This window comes from Carettochelys insculpta, chromosome 1, assembly GCF_033958435.1.
Source record: "Carettochelys insculpta isolate YL-2023 chromosome 1, ASM3395843v1, whole genome shotgun sequence".
In the NCBI taxonomy this organism is placed as follows: domain Eukaryota; kingdom Metazoa; phylum Chordata; order Testudines; family Carettochelyidae; genus Carettochelys; species Carettochelys insculpta.
In genome coordinates, this window is record NC_134137.1 from 153,333,286 (window position 1) to 153,351,639 (window position 18,354).

At 48.0% G+C, this 18,354-nt stretch overlaps 1 protein-coding gene across 7 annotated transcripts in view; it reads right to left on the minus strand.

The window, feature by feature from the left end:
- Nucleotides 1-18,354, minus strand: part of MAP7D2 (MAP7 domain containing 2) — a 174,171-nt gene that overhangs the window by 63,697 nt on the left and 92,120 nt on the right. For 6 of the 7 annotated variants that reach the window (XR_012643837.1, XM_074983371.1, XM_074983368.1 and 3 more), the window contains exon 3: nucleotides 17,641-17,804. Coding sequence is in view for 3 of the 7 variants with exons in the window: in XM_074983368.1 (XP_074839469.1) it covers nucleotides 17,641-17,804 (164 nt within the window). In the remaining 4 variants the exon portion in view is untranslated. Of the gene's footprint in view, nucleotides 1-17,635; nucleotides 17,805-18,354 lie in introns of those variants that run through there. The other variant, XM_074983370.1, reaches the window with a different exon arrangement.

Sequence of the window (18,354 nt, forward strand, 5' to 3'; positions counted from 1 at the left end):
CTAGACAGTACTTGGTCTTGCCATGAGGGCAGGGGGCTGGACTCAATGACCTCTCAAGGTCCCTTGCAGTCCTAGTATTCTACGATATCCCATCCTCAGAACCCTGAAGACAACCCAAAAGACCTACATGGTACCCTTGGCTCTCCCTGTCACAGAGAGCATGAGAGTCAACTGAGCAGGGGCCTGGCTCCCACTCGAGGGGATGAGCTGCCCTACGTGGGTCTAGGCTTCCTTCCAGCTTTTTCCTTCCTTTTTTGGGAAGGAGATCTGCCTCTACTAGCTGCCTTCTTCTTACAGGTTGGTGCTAGGGAAGTGGATCTTCACCTGTCCAATGATGGTACCAGCTGCTGCTTTCCACTGAAGTCATCATGCTGTGCTCCAAGTCCAATCATGGCTATGCCAGTGCTGGTGTCAGCATCTATTTCATTAGGAGGGTTTTATCATATTGCCCCACTCTTTCGTAGTGTGAGGCTTAAAGTCTTTCAACTACAATATCTTTTTATAGGCTTTTTAAAGTGGTTGCAGTACTTAAACCCCATGGAGCAGAGCATGCCCTGTGCTGGGGCTAAGTCCCAGCAGGGACACTAACCCTAACCTACAACACACTGAGGGAAACTAACATTAACGGTTTATAGCAGAAAGCTCAGAACAAAACACGTCTGGAGAGAAAAGCTTTGACAGAGCAAACAACTCTTCCAGTGCTATCAGTGCCAGTAGGAAGAACCTGAAGGTGGGGAGGAGTAAGCGGCACTCCTTATACCACGCCATATGGGTGCCACCCCAGGGGGCGCCAGAGCCATTCCCCTATGCATACTGCTAAGAGAAAAACTTGTGGCACTGGCACATGTGGTGAGTACATACATCCAATGTGCAATGGACACGAGTAAGTGCCCAAAGAAGATGATATACAGTCATACCCCAATATACACCCACTCAGGCTATGAGAATTCACATTTACGAGCAGCTTGATTTAAAAACCACACCTTCACTTTACAAGGCATTTCCTTGAATTTACGAGTGCCCCAGTGGGACACGGACACTCTGCAGCAAGAGAAAGGCCGTGGCTCTAGACAACAGCTGCCTGCCCCTACATCTTGCCCGGCAGTGGTTTCCCGGAGCCCCCAGCCCAGCTTTTAGATGTGGCTGGTCTGGGTCTCTGCCTCAGCTCCGCAGCAGTGGTGCGCCCCAGTACAGCCGGCCGCGGGGTCCCAGGCACTCCTGGGAGATGTGGCTGCTGGGCACACAGCCCATCCTGCCACTCACCCCCCAGGCAGCTAGGGGGCCACCGCCACCCATCCAGCACAGATGTGCCTCAGGCGCCCCTTGCCGCCTGCCTGTGGTTTCCCGGAGCCCCTGGCCCAGCCTTCACCTGTGGCTGGTCTAGGTCTCCGCTTCTGCGCTGCCGCAGCAGTGTGCCCCAGCCTAGCCAGCAGCCGCATGCTCCTAGGTGCTCCCGTGAGATGTGGCTGCTGGGCACACAGCCCATCCCGGCCCCACCTCTGCCGCTCGTCCCCATGGTGGCTAAGAGGCCACCGCCAGCCCTGCGCAGCTGTGCCTTGGCTTCCACCGGTGGGGCCTCTCTGCCATGCAGCCCCGCACGAGTCCCCAGCCCCACACGCAGCTACCTGGCTCTGCACCCCGCCTCCCAGGCGCTCTTTGATTTCCATTCCTGTCCCTGCACCAGGGACAGCCTCCCGGCCCCTGCCTCTGCTCCCCAGAATGCACTACCAGGAGGACTTTTTTGAGCTTCGCAGTTGTATACATAGTTGGTGCGTGTTGCACTGAGTTCTCCTCTCAGAGTACTCATGATTTGATAGTTTATAGCAGTGATAATCTCATGCATCATGTCCCCTAAAATGAAGAAAGTGCTAAAAAAACCAAGTAATGAGCTAGAAAAGCCAAAAAAAGACAGAAAAGCCATATCTCTAAGTGTAAAATTGGATGTGATAAAGCGATGGAGGACAGAGTAACAAATATGTGATGCAGGCACTCCATTTATCTTCGTCTACTGCGCATACTATGTACACGCAAAAGGAAAAAATATTGAAAGCTGCTGAGACTGCTGTTGGTGGTACAAGTTTAACAATGTTGTCTTTGGGTGGGAACCCCATTATGCAGAAACTTGAGACACTTTCGTTGCAATGGATAGAGAATTTGGTGAAACGCCACATGACTCTTAGCTTTCTCCTCATAAGAGAAAAGGCACTATCATTGTTTGAGCGATTGAAGGCACAGGCAATTTAGGAGGGTGATGAGAAGGCCAAGGATTTGAACTTTAAAGGCAGTAAGGGATGGTTCAACCATTTCAGGAAGAGGGGACTCTTGCATAGCCTCAAGGTTACAGGTGAGGCAGCATCCGCTGATTTTGCAGCAGGCAGTGCTTTTCCTGAAAAGCTGAAGAAAATTATCCAAGAAGGCAGCTACACTAACAAGCAGATTTTCAATATGGACGAGACTGGCTTGTTTTGGAAGCGAACGAACTCTCGTACCTACATCTCCAAAGACGAAAAGCAAGCCAAAGGACATAAAGCCTCTAAAGACAGGTTAACATCGTTGCTTGGTGGCAATGCTGAGGGCAACGTAAAAGTCAAACCTTTGCTCGTGTACCATTTGGAAAATCCACGGGCTTTGAAAGGTATCAATAAGATAAGCCTTCCAGTGATTTGGCATTCAAATAGAAGTGCATGGGTGACCCAAGAAGTGTTTCTAGACTACGTGCAGAGTTACTTTTGTCCTTTTGTCGAAAAATATTGCAAAGACAATAACCTAGACAACAAAGCACTTTTAATCATCGACAATGCTCCAGGCCATCGAGCAACAATTCTTGATTACTGTAGCAATGTTCAGGTTGTATTTTTGCCTCCAAACACAACATCTTTGATAAAACCAATGGACCAAGGTGTCATTGCTACATTTAAGGCTTACTATATGCAGCTTGTGATGAAGTATCTCACTGATGGTTTGGACAAGAGTGACACGGTGACGGTCAGGGAATTACGGAAAAATTACAACATAAAAATGGCCATTGAAAACATAGCAACTGCTTGGGACAAAGTGACAGTGAACACTATGAATGCTGTTTGGAAAAAACTTCTTCCTGAGGCCGTGCATGGCTTTCAAGGTTTTGAATCCGTGAACAAGACGATCTGTGATGACAGTGTACAGCTGGCAGCGAAAGCAGGTTTTGACAAGGTCGACACTGAAGATGTGCAAGAGGTATTGGAATCTCACTCTGAAGACCTGACGGACGACGAGCTAATTCAACGAGAAGAGCATTTGAAGGAGGAGGCTGAACATTTAAAAGAAGGGAAAATTCTACTAAGAGAAAGAACCAGTAAAAGAATTTGGCACAAAACAGTTACGCAAATTTGTTTTCCATTATCGATAGTGCTTGCGCTTTGTTGGACAAAATGATAGCAATTGTGAAAGAGCTTGGAAAGCTAAAATTCTCATGAGAGAATCGACTGAATGTTACAAACAACTGTATGATAGAAAGATGCAAGAAGGCAAGCAGACAAGTATTTTATCGTTTTATCTTCCAGCCAGCCCTGCTGCTGCTGGTACTTCTGCCACTTCTGAGCCTCAACCTTCACTCTCTGGCATCTCTCGTCCACCCACTGCAATGGAAGAGGAAGACGACGACGACGATGATCCAGAAATTATGGAATGTGAAGAACGGAGCCACTCTTCATCCTCCTCACCTTTGCCTTCATTTTCTACTCCATTCACACCAATGCCACCATCACCAACCAACGAACAACAGTGACTCTCCTCACAGCCTTCCTTCACCTCACCTTATTGCCTTTCCACATGATGTCAACTTGTTCACTGAGTGCGATATCATTTGCATTGTTTTCATTGATTTCTTTTGTCTTTACCGTTCTGTTTTTTTTGCCTTAAAGGTTGAATTAAGTAAACATTGAGTATCATATGTATGTTTTGTTTCTGAGCGTAGTCTTAAGTGTATGGTGCGTAATAGCTATGAAAGAGCTTAATGAGAGCAGGTAAACAGCCATATTATAGAGTAATTAATGAAGGGAAAATGCCTTGTTAGGTTGTGTTATGATAACTAATGTTCACTATTGAAGCAATTGTGTTTATTTTAATGGGATTTGGTGTTGTTTTAGTGTAAATGGGTGTAAATTTTGGGGCTCAGGAATGCATAAAATTTTTTCCCATTGAAATTAATGGTAATTACATTTTTGTCTTATAAGAATTCGCCCTAAGAGGAGTTTTTCAGGAACAAATTACCCTCGTAAGGCGGGAGAAGACTGTACATTCATCTATGTAGTGCTTTCATCAGAGAATCAGAGTACTTTACTATTAAATCTCACAAAATTAATAAACATATACATTAACATAGGCTATAAAATGTAGAGTTAGCAAAAACAACATTTGGATTTAATACAGCAACAACCAAATTCATTTACTCAAGAATAGCGAAACAGTTGGATACAAATGTACCTTATCAGCAACACACAAAATTCGCTGCCTTTGTTACACAGAACTTACCTCCATGAAAGACGTTTCAAACACTACACTCACTTCCCACCTAGAATCTGTAAAAGCTATTGTTAAGGTAGCTGCTGCACTACAGATATGTTGAGCCATCAAAAATAATCCTATAATAGACCACGAGCTTTGCATGAAGGTTAAATCAAGAATAAGCAAACTAAGAAAACCTGCAAAGAGTCACTTACTGTTCATATAGAAAATATAACATTCATTTTTCACATTCCAAAATTCTTTCTAGCCATCCACCCAAGTTTCATCAATCAAAAGAACAGAACCATTTGGATCACCCAAAATTACCTCTTTTAAAAAAGCATTAGCACAGAGAATGCAAGTATATTGATCATAGAACTATCCTTTCATCTTCATAATACACTCTACACAATACACAAAAAAGAAACAACAAAAAAAGCAAAAGACTAATTTCTTTTCTCGTTCAAACTGGAGGTTATTTTACAAATCTCACAGGTATAAAAAGGCACCTTTACATGGTCACACTCCTGCCTCAAATTTTTGTACCTACTGTTATAAACAACTAGTTACTGTAAAAATCAGAGAAAAATATTTTTCACGTAAAACAAAATGAAAAAAGGATTTAAATGAAAATCAAAACTATTTGTATACAGTTAGTTGCGCTGTTTCTAAAAATCACCAACCTGCACACTTTCAACTTTTATTTGTGCTCATCTTTTGAACAGCAACAAGGGAGAGAATTAAGTTTGTTTTCAAGGGAAAAATATGTATTGTAAAAATCACAGAAATTGTGATTCTGACTTTTATCAGCCTTTTTCAATACTCCTCCACACACAGACCTTTACCAAAACTACTCAAAATAAACACAACCTATTCCTACTTCACAGATTTACAAATACTGGTATCAATAGGGGACTAATGTCTGGAGAAGAGGTGTGTAGAAGGACACAGGGAGGACACAGTTAAGGTTGCAGTGCATGGACTTTGGTGTAGGATAGTTGTAGCAATGATAATGAACACGTTTGCAGTTGCAGGAGATGAGGGTATGTACTGACCCGTTTAACAGTATTTCTTTACTCTGGTGAGTTTGTGTCAGATATGTTTCACATGCAATACCTTAACTGCTTGACAATGAAATTTTTTTATGTATGTATGTATTGGATTAAGTTATAAACAAATGAATATACCATATTCTATAAAAATTTACAATTTTTTGTTCAAAGATTAACTGGTGTACCAAACATTTATATTTCCAATCTATTTTTGAAAACACATACCCTTCCCAAATGTGAGTTTCAAAAATATGAAATGTGCTCCACAGTTTCACAAAGATGTCTTGAAGTTGGTTTTGTGTGTGTGTGTGCACGTGCGCCTATTTTGCAGTGCCTGATCATTTAAACCCCATAAAGTGGAAGATAAAAGACTAATCTGTCTTTTTATAAATGTAATCTGACACTTGTACCCCAAAATGATGCATGAATAGGCAGTGTAGAAAAACATGAGGCAGAGCACCTTGTGGAAGTGATTTGCTTCATTTTGACATGGTCAGTGCAAATTAGAATTGGAATCCAACATCATACATTTTGGCAGGTGTTTCACATTGCTTCATGAACAATGATGTGAGCAGAGCAGATGCCATTACATCTAGAAAGAGATATGCTAAAAGGGCTCCAGCCTCCAAGATGCTTTGGAACAGGAGTAGGGACAGACCTGTACTTTACTAAAGTATGAGGAGCAAACTTCCCAAAATCATGTGCTACACACAAAATAAACACAATTCAACTTTCTTCAACAAGAGAGTGCCTTCCTCCTCAAATCTGAAGTTTTTACTAAAATGCTTTACGACAATTTTAAAATGAATATAGAGATTAAAATGGTGCCATCTGGGATCACTAGGAAAGAAGGAGTAGCTAATAAAGAAGGTTAAGTTAGAGTAGAAATTCAGTTTCTACTTGTCAGGTTCACACACTTCCTATCTGTGGAAATATTCTCAAATAATAAAAAGCATTAAAAAAACCTAACTTTCACTCCATTCTGTACTGGGGCTTAGATAATCATTATCTTAGTGAGGACCTTTATAGGGCCACTCCACTTTTAATACTGTATCCCTTAAAAATACACAAATCACCTTATCTACCTTTGCACAGGGAACAAGGAAGAAAAGAAGTGAGACTAAGTAGGACTGTCACCACCTACTTACCTTCAAAAGTTCTTTAAAAAGACAAAAGTAGCTCAGTAAAGAATTCTCAGCCCTCTGAAAGAAATAAGCCTAATACAGACTGTGGAGAGCCATTTTGATATATATAAAATAAAGACGTTCTACAGACTCGACAAATAATATTTTCTACCAAGATCCTCATGGCTCTCATCACAGATAAGTAGTGAGATCTTCCCAGTATACATTCTGAAGAAGTAGACAGAAACACACAAGTGGCATGCAAATGGATGGTCTCTCTTTGAACACCATGAAACTATGGTTACAGAGAGGTCTGTGATGGTGCACACAATTAATACATGGTCAGCAGATTTAAAACATACATAACAAAATACCTCACAATGCACAGTAAACATGCGGATCTCATTGGCAAAGGACTTTCTGATAAAGTATAACTGGGTTCAGAAAAGAATTAGATAAGCTCATGGAAGATATGTCCATCTCTCACTAGAAGCCAAGATGGCCAGGGATGTAACTCTACACTCAGAGGCTGCATCTAAACTATGAGATAAATTTGAATTTATTTATAATCAATTTTCTAATTTCAGAATTTATAAGTTCAATTTTGACCATCCTCGTTTCACACCTTGCTCCCCACAAAGTCGAGTCATTGCTGCCACACACACATTGGCTAATTGACTGTGGCAATAGTGCATTGTGGGAAGCTCTCCCACACTGCCCTCCTCCCCGTAGCATTCTGGGTATGCTCACTGGTCTTGACATCTTCCCCCACTGAATTTTCATCATTCCCCTCCCGATCCCTGAAAATACATTGATCCGCTGGAAACAATGCAGAAGACACTCAAAATTACAAGAAAGAAATTTTGGTTTCCCCACACGTTACATTGGCAACATGGGTGCAGTGACTATATTCTCAACAGGACACCCATCCCACCTCCTATCGTTGCCAAAATGTGATCCCTGAAAATAATGCAGTTTAAAGAATGTAAGAAAGAAAGAAAGAAAGAATTTTTGGTTTCCCTATACATTATTGTTAATGGAAAGGGTTTTTGGCTTTCCAGTGCACTACAAGGCTTCTGTGCAACTACTGTGTTCTCAACTGGCCATCCACTGAGTATTCCACCTCCCGTCATTGCCAAATGTGGTCCCTGAAAATAATGCAGGGGCCCAGAATGTTAGATTGAGGAGAATGTAGGAGGAAAGAATTTTTGGTTTCTCCCTACACTATATTGCCAACATGGGCGGAGAGTTCCCCACAGCGTCACCAGAACCCCCAGTATCTTAACTGTGGGAGGAGACTTCCCCACGGTAGCAGCAAAGCCCTCTCTTTCCCATGTGACTGGCAGCATTGCCAGCACTGAACAGCAGTCACATCCTTTTATTGGGTTGGGAGCTACCCATGTGATGTGACTGAGCGCGGGAAAAACCCAGACTGTGTGGTGCCTGTGGGGGAGGGAAGGGGGTTCACACACAAATGTAAACCACTGAGAAGTTTTTTGTTGTGTTATGCATACACGACCCCCAGCACAGCCTTGTTCACATGTGGTATGACAGGGCAGGGGCTGGCGTGAGGCAGGGCAGAAAAAAATTGCAAGTGTACAGAGTTGCAAACTCTCTGCAGGGGCTATCTGAATGGGTAGATGCACACACCCCACTAACAGCACAGAAGGAAAGGAGCCATTTCGCAGGCTGTCATACGAACATGAGCCCACAGCTGAAGGCTAGCTGCTCCCACATGGAAAATCAGGCTCTTCCTGTTACTGGAGAGCAGCAGCCAGAGCACAGCAGTGAGAGGGGCATTGTGGGTTACATACAGGACACCTCTGGAAGCTAATAAACTCTATTTTAAGAGGTGGCACTTCCACAGTGGCCTTTAATTGAACTTCTGAATTCAAGCTTGACAATATACCTGTCAGGTAACTGCGATTTTGTAATCTCAAGATTAGTGCACCCAAAATCGAGCTAATGGTCTTTACAGTGAAGACAGTGATGTGGTAAAATCGAGCTAACTAAATTAAATTTGAATTTATCGCGTAGCGTAGACACAGCCTGAGTGTTCCTAACGGTATGTCGACATTTGGGAATAAAGTCAAATTTACTAAAGTCAACTTTTTAACACTTGATTTTATCAAGTTGGAGTTGAGTGTCTGAATCTGCTCACAAAATTGACTTAGTATGTCCCCCCCCGGTTGCTTAGGATCAACTGTGGCAGCAGTGCATCATGGGTACCTATCTCACAGTTCCTGCAGTCCCATTGCATTTTGAAACTCTGTGCCAGTGTCTTGTGGGGAAAAAAGTCACAGCAAGTGGCTCTGGGTGTCTGATGTCATCATCCCAGAGTGCATTTCCCTCACTTCCCACTCAAAAGAAACAGACAAGGGAATTTTTGCACCGCTTTTACATTGAGTGCCACCTGCTTTACAAAGAATGCCATGGACTTTAGATGTGACTACTCCAGATTGATTTCCCACATCTAAAGTGGGGGCTGCTGTCATCCAGGTAACTAAGGTGATTGCAAAGCTTCTCCTGTGAAAGAATGTGACACTGGGGAATGTGCAGAACATAGTGGATAGATTTACTGCCATGGGGTTCCCTAACTGCAGCGGAGCCATAGATGGAATGCACATCCCCATCCTGGCACCGCATCACCAGACCTCAGAGTGCATTAACCGCAAGGGGTACTTCTCTATGGTGTTGCAGGCATTGGTAGATCACATAGGTCATTTCGCCAACATCACGGTGGGGTCATCTGGAAGCGTGCATGATGCGTGACTCTTTAGGAATTCTGGTCTGTTAAAAAGGCTCCAGAATGGTACTTTCTTCCCAGACCAGAAAACAAACACAGGGGGCTACACGCGTTGGGCGCTATTTCGAAGTTAACTTCGACGTTAGGCGGCCAGACGTCGAAGTCACTAACCTCATGAGGGGATCGGAATAGCGCCCTACTTCGACGTTGAACGTCGAAGTAGGGACCGTGTAGACGATCCGCATCCCGCAACGTCGAAATTGCCGGGTCCTCCATGGCGGCCATCAGCTGGGGGGTTGAGAGACGCTCTCTCCAGCCCCTCAGCTCACTGGTGGCCGCGTGGAGCGGCCCCTTAAAGGTCCCCTCCCGCTCCCTGCCTCTGCAGGAAGCTGAGGGAACGTGCAGGCTGCAGCCTGCACACGCGGCCAGCCTGCACCTCCCTCAGCGACCCAGCAAGCTGTGATGGCTACCCGGCAGCCCCCCCAGCGCCCCCAAGGGACCCCCCACAAGGGGAGCCAGGGCTCACAGCCCAGCCAGAGGGGCAGCCAGTCTGAGAAGCCGCAGCGGGGCCCCTCCTGGACAGAGGCCGAGCTGCGGGACCTGCTGGGGCTCTGGAGCGAGGAGGAGGTGCTCCAGGTAATGGGGAGCAACAGGCGGAACGCGGATGCGTTCGCTCAGCTGGCCGAGGGCCTGGCTGCCCGGGGTCACCCTGCCCGCACTCCTGACCACGTCAGGAGTAAGGTCAAGGAGCTGCGGCAGGGTTACTCCCGGGCCCGGGATGCGGCCAGCCGATCTGGGGCCGCCCCCGTCACTTGCCCCTTTTACAGGGAGCTCAGGGACATCCTGGGCTCCCGGCACACCTCCTCCCCTCCGGCCACCCTTGACACCTCGGCTGACGAGCCCCAGCAGGCCCTGCAGACGGAGTCCGCCCCGGAGGTAAGCCCCGCACCCCGGGGGCCCCCCCCAGAGGCCACCCCCAGGACATCGCGGCAGCAGGAGGAGGAGGAGGGGGGCTCCTCCTCTGCAGAATCCAGCCTGCAGATCCTCCTCCTGCTATCCCGGAGCAGCAGCAGGGCCTCCGCCCCCCGGGGATCTCCGGACCGTGGGAGCAGACCGACAGGTAGGTACCCCCCTCTGGTGGACACCCCTGGGCTTGAGGGGCGGGGGTAAGAGATATGTGTCCAGAGCCCCCCACATGCTCACATGGCCATGGCCCCAAGGACACCAGGGCCATGGCCCTCACAGCACTGCAGCCATCAGCCCCTGCCCCCCCCACCCCGCATGACAGTGCCATGCCCCATCCCCGGGCCAGGGGGGAGCGGAACCTCGAGGGGCCCCCGGGAGGAGGGGGTGGGACACCCCGCAGCAGCAGCATGTGATGGAGTGGGGGGAGTGCCAAAGGGAGAGACAGGCTACATATGAGCAACAAGAGCCGAATAGCTCCCAGGGTCAAAGGAGGATCCTGGGGCTACAGCTGGCAGGTGACACCTCTGCCCTGAACAAACAGGAGGGAGGAGCCGAGCTGGCTTGGAATTGGGGGGTGAGGGCGGGGGCCACAGGTAGAATCTAGGGGAAGGGAGAGCTGGTAGGCAGCCAGCCTGAGGAGGGGGAAAGCTGCATCCCCGAGGGGCACCCCTTGGGGTCTTCTCCCCACGACGGGTTGGAAGGACTGTCTCTTCCGACAGCTGGTGCTGTCACTCCTGGCAGAAACTGGCCATCTGTGGCCTAAGAAACCTCTCCTGCTCTCAGACCCTGCGGGGTGAAGTGAGAGTCGCTCCCACCAGGGGACGGGGTGCAGGGCAGGGGGACCCCTGAACCCCATCCATCACAGCAGCATCTCCCGGGGACGGGGATGGGGAACCTGCAGCACAGGGCTGGGGGGACAAAGGCCACGGCTCGGGGCCCACACTAATGCCTGTCTCCATTCTTCTTCCCCCCACCCCTCCTGTGTCCTGCACCTGCACCATCAGAAGGACCGGAAGAGAGCGCCGGCAAGGCGTCAGTTGTCCCGGAGAGCCCTCCGGGACCATCGCTCCAGGGCAGCCCCTCGGCCGAGGACCAACCGGCCCCACGGCGGGCTAGACGGTGGACCCCGCGCCTCCAACCGCCGACGGCGACGGACCCCCAGCTGCTGGCCATCCACCGTCGGCAGCTGGAGGTCGTGGAGCAGCACCTCCAGCTGCAGGAGCGGGCGCTGGCCTGGCGCCAGGAGGCATGGGGGGCCTACATGGACACACACAACCGCCTGGTGGACTACCTGGCCCCCCATGCCACGCCGGCTGAAACATCGCCCGCCCTGCCTGCTCCTGCAGCCCCACCACCAGCTGCTCCGCCCGTCGCCGGCCCGTCCACCGTCGCCCCACCACCCACCGGCGAGGGCCGGAGCGCCGAGGGACCCCTGGAGCCACCTGACACTCGCCGGCCACCATAGCTTCCGGTCCAGCCCGCTCCCACCTAGCCACGGACCAGGCTGTGAGCGCGGCGGGGCTCCTGGCTGGCCATGCCCAGTGCCGGGCTATAGGGGCGAGGGGCCCGGGACGTGGCCCTCCCCCTTGTATATAGTTGGACCCTGTTTTTTTCGGCCCCCCGTTTGCCCCGTCCCCCCCATGTACATAGTTCTCCCCTTTATCCTCCCTGGTTTTCTTTTTATTATGTCAGACAGTTGTTTCTTTGTATTGTTTTATTTTTGTACATATTGCTTTTGTTGAACGTTTGTACATAGTTTTCTGTTTGTGGTTCACATATTTATTTACATCCAAAAAAAAAAAGGTTCGGAAAGAAAAAAAAAAATTTACGTTCAGCCACAAGTGCGTGCTGTCATTTGTCCAGGACAAGTGGGGGGGGGCGGTGGGGTGCTCCATGGTGTGGGGGAGGAAGGGGTGGGCAGTAGGGGGCCTGGGCAGAGTTCACCCCGCGGCCTGTTCATCGAAGTGGGCCCGCAAGGCCTCCTGGACCCGGGTCCCCCCGGGGTCCACCTGCCGACTGGGGGCAGCAGGTGGCTGGACGTGTGCCCTGGCGGCCTCCGCAGCCCAGCCCTGGAAAAAGCTCTCCCCCTTGCTCTCGACCAAATTGTACAGGGCGCAGCAGGCACCCACAATCTGGGGGATGTTGTTGGGGCCCGCATCCAGGCGGGTCAGGAGACATCTCCAGCGTCCCTTCAGGCGGCCAAATGAGCACTCCACCACCTGGCGCACGTGGTTCAGGCGCTCGTTGAAGTGCTCCTGGCTAGCGGAGAGATGGCACGTGTAGGGGTGCATGAGCCACGGCCGGAGGGGGTAGGCCGCATCTGCGATGACGCAGAAGGGCATGGTGGTGTCCCCCAGAGGGATCTCCCGCTGGGGGATGTAGGTCCCCGCCTCCAGCCGGCGGCACAGGCCCGAGTTCCGGAAAACCCGGGCGTCGTGGGTGCTGCCAGGCCAGCCCACGTAAATGTCCTGGAAACGTCCCCGGCTGTCCACCAAGGCCTGGAGGACGACAGAATGGTAGCCCTTTCGATTGAGGTATCGTCCTCCACTGTGATGCGGGGCGCGGATGGGGATGTGAGTCCCATCCAGAACCCCGAAGCAGCTGGGGAAGCCCAGGGTGGCAAAGGCGGCGATGGTGGCATCTGGGTCCCCCAGCCTCACGAGCCTGTGCAGGAGCATGGCGTTGATGGCATGCACAACCTGCAGAGAAAGCACATGGGACAGCACCAATGAGGGGTGAGCAGGGTGTGTGTGGCCCTGCCCTGCCCTGCCCTCCCCCGCCCTGCCTTCCCCCCGTGGGTTCGCTTACCTCCATGAAGACAGCCCCGACGGTGGCCTTGCCGACACCAAACTGCTGGCCCACGGATCGGTAGCTGTCCGGAGTGGCCAACTTCCAGACAGCGATGCCAACCCGTTTCTGCACTGTGAGGGCACGCCGCATGGCAGTGTCCTGGTGCCTGAGTGCAGGGGTGAGCCACTGGCACAGCTCCAGGAATGTCTGCCGGGTCATCCTGAAGTTCCTGAGCCAGTGGTCGTCGTCCCACTCCCCAAGCACCAGCCGCTCCCACCAGTCGGTGCTGGTGGGGTAGCTCCACAGCCGCCGGCGTGTGAGGCGGGGGGCGGGGTGCTGCAGGGGTAGGGGTTGAGCCCTGCTGTCCTGGGGGCATCTCCTCCCCTGGGGCAAGGAGGTGCTCAGCTGCCTCCCACATGGCATGGGTCAGGGCAAGCCCTGCTCCTGCCGGGAGGGCTGGGTGGACCTCTAGGTGCTGCTGCTGCTGGGGGTCCATGACTGCGGTGCCCAGGGTCTGCATGCCTATGGCTCCTCAGACCGCGTGCTGTGCAGGCTGAGTGTGTCTGGGAGGGGCCCTTTAAGGGAGCGGCTAGCTGTTGCCCCGGAAGCGCTAGTCCGCCCTGTGACCCTGTCTGCAGCTGTGCCTGGCATCCCTATTTTGATGTGTGCTACTTGGGCGTGTAGACGTTCCCTCGCTGCGCCTATTTCGATGTTGGGCTGCGCAACGTCAAAGTTGAACATCGACGTTGCCGGCCCTGGAGGACATGTAGACGCTATTCATCTAAATAGCCTATTTCGATGTCGCCACATCGAAATAGGCTACTTCGATGTAGGCTTCACGTGTAGACGTAGCCATGGAGAGCAGTGAAAGTGAAGTGATGACGAGAGAGGACACATTGAGGGGCACAGTGGGACCATTTCAGAGGCTAATAAAACTGATTTTAATAACACTCCCATTTGCACCTGCACAGGTTGACATTGTAAAATCAACTTTTAGGAGTTACTCCTGGTGAATTAAGTTTGACAATTTAAATTTGACTTAATGCCCTAGTGTAGGCCTGGCCTAAGCCTACAACTACCACATGCTGAGACTGAACAGAGGATAACTCTCCGCTCAATGTCTTGTTCTGTTCGTTCCCTTTCAAGCATTTGGCAGTGGCCAAAGTCAGAAGACAGGATCCTGGGCTAGATGGACCACGGGAGCCATTCTTATATTCTTGTACGAGTGCCCCCCCCTTTTTTTCGTTTTTGACAGATGTATCAGACATGTATTTCCAACTGCATCCAATCAGTTTTGGGGAAAGTACTATCATGGCAATGAAGTCATTTCAGAAGTAGGTACATGTCTGCTCTTGCACATTATAAAGGAAAATAGGAGTAATTCAATCATTAATATTACACAGGGCAGGCAAAACAGGGTGGCTGCCTTGGCTTCCAATTTTCAAAGAGTGCCAGCTTGCTATGCCACTCAGATTTGTTTACATTTTACCCCATTGATTGATTGGCTGTATGCTCTGTACTTTTTGCTCTTGCCACCAAAACCATTTTCCATACTAGTTGACAAAACAGTTATGGCTGCTCTTAGTATGAGAAAATAAAGCCAATCATTTCCACAGACAGATAATCAAGTGTACAGAGAACCAGCTCCTAGAATCAGGATGCCACAGTTAAGGTAGGAGAAGACAGACTGTATTCTCTTTTGAAATTAAAGTCAGGGCAAAATGTGCAAAGGCTGAAAGAGAAGTGGGAATAAATTATTTTGATACTGCATGAAAACATTTTCTCTCTTTTGCAAAGGCATTTTGATTACTAACAAAGAGGAATTACTAAAGCTCCCTAAAAAATCTGTCCCCACAAAATCTGAGAGTCAACTATTCTAGCAAAAACTCTCTGATACCATTCCAGTAAAGTTAGCATCTTCCAATGACATCTTTTTTCACCCCCTCGCTGTTTACAAAAAACCTTAATTTCTTAATCAGCTTCAGCGCAAGTCCTATTATCTACTATGGCACAAGCTCTCTTTAATCTCTTCCCACATTCAACAGCAGCAGCAGCAGGATAATAGTGGTGAACTTCAGCGTTCAAGTGAAATCCCAGAAGTGCATTCCAAGCTCATGGGCCTTTTCAGCAGGCTTGAACTTTCACACGCTATTTGAAGTCTATTTCTTTCTGGTTTGTCTTCCCCATAGGGCAGAGATGCAGCGGTACACTGCAAACATTAGTCCCAAAAGTGAACACGCTCCATTTTATTGTGAAGGAGCGCTACCTCTTTTATGTTTTAATTGTTGCCATTATGCAATTCCCTGTTTTAAGGGACTCTGATATTTCAGTCTCTGTTTTTGCTCATTTTTATACTTCAATGCACTGAAACTGCATAAAATAATATTTTCTACATTTGCCTAAATTGTTACTACATAACTTATCAGAAATCTGTTGCTCCTTTGACAACAACAAAAAAGGCCCCTCAAAACAAAAAGTTTCTAAGCCATTTCATTTCACTCTTGTATGCTATGTTACCTGCCTGTCCAAAAGTGGGCAGATACACACATGCTGCACTGAGAAAACATCATCAGAAATTAGGCTACTGTTCACCCCAACAAAAAAATAAACTGAGTACTTATGGTTAAAATGCCAGTTATCTGAGAGTTCCAGATGACAGAATGCCAGATATGAAAGAGCGTACTGTATATAGTTAGATATATAAAAACGCTTCCTCTTTCAGGGACAGTGTAAAGAGGACAGGAAAAAAAAGCTTGACATTTTTGGAGTCTTCACTATTGCCAGGGCTATTTTATACACGACTTGGAATTTTACAGTATCTTGTGCGTTACTGAAAGCCCTACTTATTTCAGCAGAATGGTTGGGTTTTGATTGAAATTACGAGATAGAAAAACTGACCTTTTCCAGTGAGTCACCCTACGGAGAATGCCTGCGAGATGGGTAGGATAAGTAGAGAACTTGTGTGGATAGCAGTAAACTACAAGGAAGCTTGTGGAAGAACTATTCTGCAGATAAACACTGCATGGTTGCAACTATGTTGCATGAGTCAGAAAGACAGTAGTTCAGATTTCCAAGGTCAGCTATTTGATTTAAACATACAATGGTAATTTATGTGTCTAAAACCCAGCACACAGGCTTTTAACTTCTTTGCCTGTACTTTGCTTGCTGGAAGCTATGTCTTGAGCAAATGGCTACAAAAATATTTTTGAAATGCTTAAAAAATATTACATTTCAGTGGGAAGGCAAAGCAACATATTTACAGCTGCCAAAGGAATAGAACAGGCAACTTTTCTTGCAGGGGACAGGAAAGCAGGAAGGAAAGGAGGTAAGCTTTGTCATTCAGCTTTGGTAAAAGTCATACCTTTCCTTTCCAGATTTCCAAGAAATGTTCAAAAATATGTCTGACAATAATCCTAAAGGGCAAAAGGATCAAGCAGGATCAAGATTAAATAAAATCAGTGGCACAGAGACTTAGGAAAATAAATGTAGCAGTTGTTTGTAGAGCTATGTTTACCTGAACACAAAGAAACAAAGGACTAAGTTCAGCTCAGATTTATTGATTCATAATGGTCTGATTTAATGTCCACCCAAAAGAAAAAAAAAAAAGGAAGTTCTCAGGCATTTATAGAACAAGTGACATATATACATATACCTATTTGTGCTATGTTCTTGGACGTACAGGCTGAACCTCTCTAATCCAGCATGCTCTCAGCTGGCAAACTCCATAATTCAACATGATTTCAGTTAACCGAATGACCACTTACCATGGGTGTGGCCAAGTTTCCCATGGTCCCATAAAGTTTATTTACAGCCACCAGTCCTGGTTCTCAGTGTTCTGTGCTGTTTTTATCTGTAATTTATCCCTAAATCTCTTTTAAGAGCCCAGTAAGCAGCGGAAGTGTGGGTGATGCTGCTAGACAATACTGACCTCTTGTGGTCCAGCAAATTCTCTTGCTTTGTGCCAGTTATGGCCCAAGGATGCCGGACTAGAGAGGTTCAACCTGTACTTGTATTTATAAACAGACTTTCTACTAATGAACGTACCAAATATTGCAGTAACCAAACATAGGGCTATCCTCCAACAAGAGATAAGCAGACATAAGGTAACTGATGTGGATCCAATTATGTTAATACACACTCCTTTCAAAGACGAAGAACCAGTTTTCCCACAAGCACTCCCTTCCCTGCAGCCCACAGAGCATTTTGGCCCTGTACAGTTTGCACAGTATGTATGCCACTCACCAGCGCCCCACAAAACATCCACAGTACACACAGATAAGGGTCAAAAGCTTCATGCAGCTCTCTGATAATGCTCTCTAAGTTTAGGCACAGCAACTGGGCTACCAGCTTGTATTCAGCATAGTCCATACTGCAGTAAAGATTGTGCCATAATCATTAGATAGCTTATGTCAGAGCATAAGCATCCTTATAGCATGCGGTCTGTGGCTGTACTATTTGCCACATTAATGTACCTCACCTCCTCTTCTCTGAGCTTCTGCTTCCTCTTCTCTTCTACAGCTGCTCTCTTTTGTTCCTCTCTCTGTCTCTGTTCCTCCAGTTTTCTCCACCGTTCCTCAATTTGCTTTTCATACTGAAGCTTTGCTCTTCTCTCTTTCTCCAAAATCTGCTGCTCCCTGGCAGCTTAAATCAACAAAAAGATTCACTTGATTTGATTTGTCCCCCCTTCTATAAACTCATACATTAGTATGACCAAAAGCAAATATACTGGATGTGCTGGTGCAGCAAGATGAACAGTGCAATGCATAAAAATACACTAGGCCAGCAAACAAGAAAATATGCAGTAATCTAATGAGTAGAATGAATACACCTTTTGGTTGCACTAATAGGTGCTTTCAGAGCTGTCCAGTCCATAGGATGTTTTGCAGCAGCCATCCCAGGCTTCATGCTTTTGGGGGTGGGGAAATGTGGGGGAGAGGAGCGTCTGAGGTGGCTGCCTCAACTGTCCTATGGACGGGTGCCAGGGCAGTCCACAGTATTACATTGGTGTGCAGCAACAGCAGTGGTCAAGCCCCTGCACTCAATGTGGTGGCAAAAGCGGGAGCGACCCAGCACCTTGCTTCCCTCTGCCCCACCCTCTCCGAACCCGCTGTGGTCAGCTTTAGTGCAGCAGTGGGCACCAGCGCACCCTAGCTCCAGGGTACTCTGCTTCCTGCTGCCACAGAGGTGGGGT